This window comes from Echinops telfairi, unplaced genomic scaffold, assembly GCF_000313985.2.
Source record: "Echinops telfairi isolate 266 unplaced genomic scaffold, ASM31398v2 ScPeMD7_7469;HRSCAF=8507_1, whole genome shotgun sequence".
Lineage (NCBI taxonomy): Eukaryota > Metazoa > Chordata > Mammalia > Afrosoricida > Tenrecidae > Echinops > Echinops telfairi.
This window is the reverse complement of record NW_022111373.1, coordinates 2,324,733-2,331,600: the sequence shown is the minus strand read 5'-3', so window position 1 is coordinate 2,331,600 and position 6,868 is coordinate 2,324,733. Positions and strand designations below refer to the sequence as shown.

Here is a 6,868-nt window from a genome sequence, read left to right as displayed (position 1 = left end):
GGGGGAGGTTTGCGGTGGGAACTGGCTGGCTGCTTTTACAGTCGCCTATCCATCCCTACCAACACCTAGGTAATGAGAAGTCACAAGTGCACTTCAGAGATCAGGCTAGAAAGATGGATGGGTAGGTTGGACCGACACGGCAGCCAGAACCCAGGGTGCCAAGGCCATGAAGTTACCCAAGATTACCTCTTCTAAGAGGGGCATCATTTCTCAGGTCTTCTCTGGTTCTTAATGGAAATGATTGCGTAACCAAGTTAAAACCTCTGAAATATTGCCTTCATTTTCATTGTGCCATTCCCCTGGCTCAAAGTCTTCTATGGCTCCCCCACCACACCAAGCAAACAAAGTTCAAAATGGTACATTTGTACAGAAGATCATCCTTCACAACCTGCCTCTAATGCGACACTGGACCAGAATCCCTCGTGCCACTTTCCCCCTTCCCTTTGCTCTCCCTACATTTCCGACCCTCTCCCAGCTACCTCCATCAGCAAGTCCCTTCCGCCCTCCTCTCTACCCAGCACGTCCTTGTTTTATAGATTGCTGAGATGTGTTTCACCAAGTCCCATTTCTACAGACTACAAAGTCTTCTCCAACCCAGACCCACCACCTCCGCCACATGAATTTCCTTTTCCTCCCAGCTTAGGAAACAAAATGACTTCTCTCTGCAACAGGCAACCTCCCCTGAAGTTCAGCAATTCTTTTATTTTCTGGAAGATGAACTGCTCCACATCTTCCATGCCTGTGGTTTATATTTCACCAAGTGGTGTCAGTGCTGATATAATAACCTCCCATTTTTATTGAGCAGCACACAATGTAATTGATGACATCTGCTGGCGCTGATATTTTAAGTGAGGGCTATTCTCAGCTCTGCCTGTTCTCGCCATGACTCTCTATATAAATAGCCAACAGTAGCTACACCTGAGGTAGTAAAAGCAGGGCTACTGGGCAAAGATTCTCAATTATACCCCATAAAGCCAAGAGGTTTGCTGAGAGGATTTATCTATGCAGATCAGTTTCCAGGCCTGCAGGGTTAGAGAAAGAGGGAGCAGGGGCAGGGTTCCAATACATATGTCTGCCACTGTCCCTGCACACAACTCGGCCATCAATGCAACGCTGACTCCCAGTGTCCCCTCCCCACTATGGGCTTCTGAGATGATAACTCCATGCCTAGGAGAGAAAAATCCTTGCTTAGATGGTTAAGGAGAAGTCTTGGTGGCCGAGTGGTTACTGGTCTGGCTTTAATTCACATGGTCAGCAGTTCAAAACCACCAGCAGCTCCACAGGAGAAAGATTGGGCTTTCTACTCCCAGTAAACAGTTACAGTCTGGGAAACCAACAGGGGATCATTATGAGTCAAGAGTCAATTTTAAATATAATATTTTTTGGGTGCTTGAAAGCTTCTGTTTTAACCCCCAAATGAAGAGACCAAACTCGCTGCTCTTGAGTTGATTGTGACTTACAAGGGCCCTTTCTAGGGTTTCCGAGGCTATAAATCTTTACTAAAGCTGATGCCCTGAAGGCCTCATCGGTTCCTCTTAAGAGAAGGACCTGGGTTCGAACTGCTGACCTTGCTGTTAGCAGCCCAACGCATAACCAACTACATCAGGAGGGCTCCGTCCAAATGAAGAAAAGCTTTCATTTAGAACTGCACGTGGCAAATGATGCCCACCTCCATCTCTTAGCATTCTCTAATGTACACTATTTAGAATAAAAAATGTCTATCCCCAGTCATTTTTATACTTATTTATAAGTTCATCTGACAGCCAGTTAGGCAACATCTGATCTTATGGGACCAGAACTTATTTCTGGGTTTCTGACTTAAAAAAAAAAAAAGCTTGCTACTATTGCCAGTTGAGGAGCCTTCTAAAGCATAAGCCAGGCAGAGCGCAAGCTTAGGGAGAGGCCCAGTGACCAAGCACCGTGCAGGAATGAGCTCCTTAACATATATGGGTGCCCTTCACAAATGAAGGTGGATCCTTCTAAAGAGCCTTTTCATACCTAATTTTGAGTGGAAACGCAACCCTGATGAGTGGTTAAAGCTCAGCTGCTAACTACAAGGTGGGCGGTTCAAACCCAGCCAGTGGTCCCAAGAGAGAAAGCGATGCCAGGCTGTTTCCAAAAAGATCTCCAGCCTTGGACACCTTTGGGGAAGCTCAGCTTTGTCCTACAGGGTTGCTGCGAGTTGGAAGTGACTCGATGGCAGTGGGTTTTTTATGAAAAATGTCTGAACTAAATGACAAATCCTCTCATTCTTTAACATGTTTTACTGGGATGATTCAGTCATTGTTAGATTTATAAAGGAATGAGTCCCCTTAAAGACTGCAAAGGTATGTCCAATAGACCAGACAGAAACTCCAAAGGAAAGCTTTCCCTGGCACTGGGCCCCCTCTACACAAGCACACATACACGTGCACACTCCAACATAAGACCCCGCCTGTAACATTAGAAGATTCCCTTCACATGTGCAGCTCACATTCTGCTGTAGCTGTTGACGCATTTACTTCCTGTACCCCAACTCTCTCATCTTCCAGAGTAGGCATCACTGTTTGTTTGTCTCCTCTCTCCCTAGCCCGGTCTGGTACTTGTGTGTACCATGGAAGGCCAATACATGCGTGGGAAAGAAAGAAGTGGAAGGAAAGAAATGTTGCAGCACTTGATGGCACATGTCAAGTGCATATATATATGTGAAAAACTTCATACCAAGTTTTCTTGTGAAAGCCAGAATCCAGAAAGAATAACCCACTGAAGGGACAAGGCAGAAAGCAGAGGGGGCACCTTCCGCGGTGTTACACAGCAACGCCCTCCATGATGTCTTTGCATCCATCCAGCTCACTTCAACAAAGTCTTCAACTCATGACTGAAGCTGAGTCCCAGAAGTGTGGCTCGTTGAGAGTGGAGTAAGTTCATATTTTCCACCTGAGTTTGAGCATGACTTGCAGGGGCCTCCTTGAAGTAGAATCTCCTGGCATTGTCAAGTCTGCACTAACAGCGGCAGCACCCCTTGGAGCAATGGGAACGGAGATATTCATGCAGGGCCACATCTGTCTTAAATAACTCACAAGAAGATGTTAGTACTGATTTACAACAGCCATCATGACCCTGGCTCTATGTTTGCTGGTGGAAGTGGCAAGAGACCTTTGAGCACAGTTACTTGTTAAATAAATTTAAAGAAGCAATTTTGCAAGGGAAAATCAGTGCCATCAAAAGCATTCTAGGATTAACCCCCCAGACACACACACAAAAGTTTTCTTTTTATGACTCATGGAAATTTGGGGGCTTCTTCACACATAGTCTGTCCCACAAGTCCCCAGCTTAACCTCATAACCATTTTACTTTTAACAAAACCGACCATTGACTGGGCTGGTCAATTTACTACAAATGTATTTTTAAAATCTGTTTGGATATCACCTTGGAGAAATAACCAACTTGAGAGAATAATTCCTGTCACCCTATTAGATCAGTCTCCACAGTCAATCAAATCAGACAGCTAGCTGGCTTTTATAGAAACATTAACTCAGCATGCAGGGAAAGAAAAGTCAGGCCAGCATTTCCCATGGAATAAGTAGAAAGAAATAGTGCATCCTTTACCTTGGTCAAAGGGCTTGTTGGGATTCCAGTTTCTGAAATAATCATCCTATATAAGGGGAGAAATAGAAAGCAAAAATTAGGTTGTAGGAAGCAGCTCCCATAATTGCATGAAACCTGCTTTTCTCCCCATCTCCCCAAATGCAAAGGAAAACACTAACAGCTTAGCACATTTTCCCCCAGACAGGTATTAAAGTGCAATCAAAAATTCACAATTATCTTTTCAAAGTCTTCTCTTCCAACCTGTTTGCATTAACCACGAGGAACCATAAAAACAGTTTGGCTCCGTATGAAGACAGAATTGCTCTTCTTGGTTTGACATATAAGCCGAGACAACTTCTAAGTGCGAGGTGTATTTGCTACCAGTTATACTGCCGGTGATGCCTTGCTGCTCTCACTGATGATTAAACCTCTGGGTTTGTAACAGCTGAGAATCCAACTGTCAACATTTCTTTTACGTGCAGACATGTAGCAAGTGGTACACAGTTTGTTTTCCAAAGCTCAGAAGACCCAAAACAAAGGGCCCCTCAAGTGTTAGACTTAACGTGTAGGATAGACCTACCTTGGAACCATTTGTTCCAGGTATACAAAGACATCATAATAATAAAAATACAACAAAGGTTGCACACTCTGGCCTATTCACATTCACTTCCTTCAGGCAGCTTTCCACCATTTATATATTGAAGGTAGACACTCCATTGCTTTGAAATCACAAGGGCCTGGATCACCCATTCCTTCACCGCTGTGCTATCTCTTCCCCATTTCCAATGACCCTTTCTTTCAAAAAAAAAACCCTTCGATTCCTACCCTCAAAGTCCACCAGTTCCCCCGATTCCCAGCATCCTCACTACGTCAGCAAAACTGAATACAGTCTGCAAGGTAAAGAGGCATCACCCATGCACCTCCGCCCCACCCGACCTTCAGGGCAGGTGCTTCTTTTTCAGTTGATTTCCTACTGAATGCACCCAAATGTATTTGCTGTGGTGTTTTTGGCAGGTACTCTGCATGCTGCAGACAGTTTCAAGGAGCTGTCCAAAAGGAGGCTTCAATTTCTCTTCCTGAGAAGTCAATTTACATCAAAGTGCACAATTAGTTTAAATTATCGTCCATGATGTCTGCCGCTGCAGTCTATCTCCGACATGGTCTCCTCCGCATTTCATCGGCTCGGTGTCGCTCAATTACCTGCCTGTATTAGATCCTTGTTGAGTCCACCTAAGCCCTTCGATAGATTTTAGGAAACCGGGTTTAAAGTGAAATTAGAACATATTGCATCTTGGGCAGTGATTCCATTTTCCAGAGCATGAATAAACATGAACAGGTTCTTCGGGATCCTGGGGCCTCAGTAGTGAATTCTTTTTAACTCCAAGGAATTAGCCTGCTTGGCTGTCTTTAATTGGATAGCATCACTGGCCTTCTCCCCCCTCTGGCTAGGCAGTCTTTGAGGTCTACCCCAGGACCCGTCATGGAGACCATTTAAAATAATCTCTCTGCAAAATCCTCTCCACTTATTAGTTTAGGCACAATCCTAATCTTTGGAAACCTCGCTTTTAGAAAATCTACAGCTTGTGTTAAATGACTCTAAGCTAAGTGCAGAATTACAAGTGGGACATTTAGTACTCAATTGCTCAGTTTTCTGACCAATGTGCTCTTAGCCCTGGACAACCAAGAAATTCTGTTATTCATAAAGGCAAAAGAAAAGATAACCCAGGATGAAATCATTCTCACCACTGGAGAAAAAGTATAATGAAATGTTCATCCTTCCAACAGTGGTTCATCAAAGCCCTCTTCACACACAGAGGATGACATTGTGTCCCATGGCAATTTGGAGTCCTGTGAATTATTTTCTACTTAAGCATGCTGTCCTAATACATGGAAGCCCCAGGACCTTTAGGCTCTGGGTCTAATAAGGAAGGGCTGGGGCCAAAGACAAGTGCCTTAACTTTAATTTCACATGTCACCTTCTCTTTGGTGGCAAATGAAAGGTTTGAGCAGCTCTCAAGAACTGAATATTCCCTACTGATTTCAACAGACTTTCTACCCTGGATGGCATTAGAAGCATTCTTCCGGACCTTGTCACTTTTCCAGGTTAACAATAATTGCCATTTTTACATATTTCTTGGGGAGAATTATAATTTTTATGTGTAAGGCTTCTGAAAGCATATATCTGTATTAGAATATTTTAAAATCATTGCAAATGTAATACTACTGCCTAATTGCTGCCCAAATGTGAAAGTACACCTTGAGTGAAAACTCATTATGCAAAGCAAGTCCTTCAGACAGCCCCTGGCCCAGCAAGGCCAACCAGGGAAGGAAGATGATTGTCTACATCTGACCATCTTTGCCCTGCTGTAGCAAAGCGGTTTGCTGAGGCAGAATCCAAGGAGCCAGCAGCTGAAAAGTAACTTTGGACATAACTTCCTTCTCATTGGCTGAAAGAGAATAGCCCACATCACTGCGACTCAGGGGTCATGAGCACATGGGAAACTGCTCACGGCACCAGATCCGACTTGGGGGATGGTCAGTGAGCAGGATGGGAGTTGGGGTCTCTGAGTAGGCACTATTGCAGTTATAGTCAGACTATGAGCATCCGGAGCTGTGGTGCAGTGAATTGTTTAATTATGTAGTCAGAATCTTTGTGACTCCCACCAAAAGCCTGGGTAGACTGGGTGTGTTTTCTCTTTTCCTGATGGGTTTGAGTCCGAGAAAAGCAGGGAAGATGCTTCACTTGTAAATGATAGTTAGCAGGGTTCATTGTAATTGTAAAGCCATGGAGCTCTGCCGGGGGATTAGTCAATTCTAGGGAGTCCCTGATGGCTTAGTGAGTTACCAATTGGGCTGCTAACTGCAAGATCAGTAGTTTGAAACTACCACCACCCCAAGGGGGTAAGAAATAAGCCTATCTATTCCCATAAAGGACAACAGTCCAGTAAACCCATAGCGAAACTTCTACTCTGGCCGTTAGCATCGCTGTGCGTCAGAATCGACCAATAACAGTGAGTTGAAGTTTTGGAGCTGGCTGGAAAATGAGTCATCTCGGAAGCAGGAGTATGTGGTGGGGGAGATCGCATTACCATCAAGAAAGAAGAACTAGAAGTGCAGCACATCCCTTTGCCCCAGATCCCTGCACATTGAACTTCCTGGACCCAGGGCGCAAACTCCTTGACCCCAGAGAAGCTGCAGAAGAGTGGCACCAGCACCAGCAGAAGCGAGAGCACGAGACAAAGAGGTGGGCATCCTGAGAAGAGGGAGCGAAGCGGAGGATGGCTGTGGGCAGGCTCTCATT

General features: G+C 44.8%; 1 protein-coding gene across 1 annotated transcript in view; it reads right to left on the bottom strand.

Moving 5' to 3' along the window:
- Positions 1–6,868, bottom strand: part of SPOCK1 (SPARC (osteonectin), cwcv and kazal like domains proteoglycan 1) — a 407,575-nt gene that overhangs the window by 394,287 nt on the left and 6,420 nt on the right. Inside the window, exon 3 of the mRNA XM_004696627.2 lies at positions 3,589–3,634. Within this exon, the coding sequence (XP_004696684.2) occupies positions 3,589–3,634 (46 nt within the window). The remainder of the gene's footprint in view (positions 1–3,588; positions 3,635–6,868) is intronic.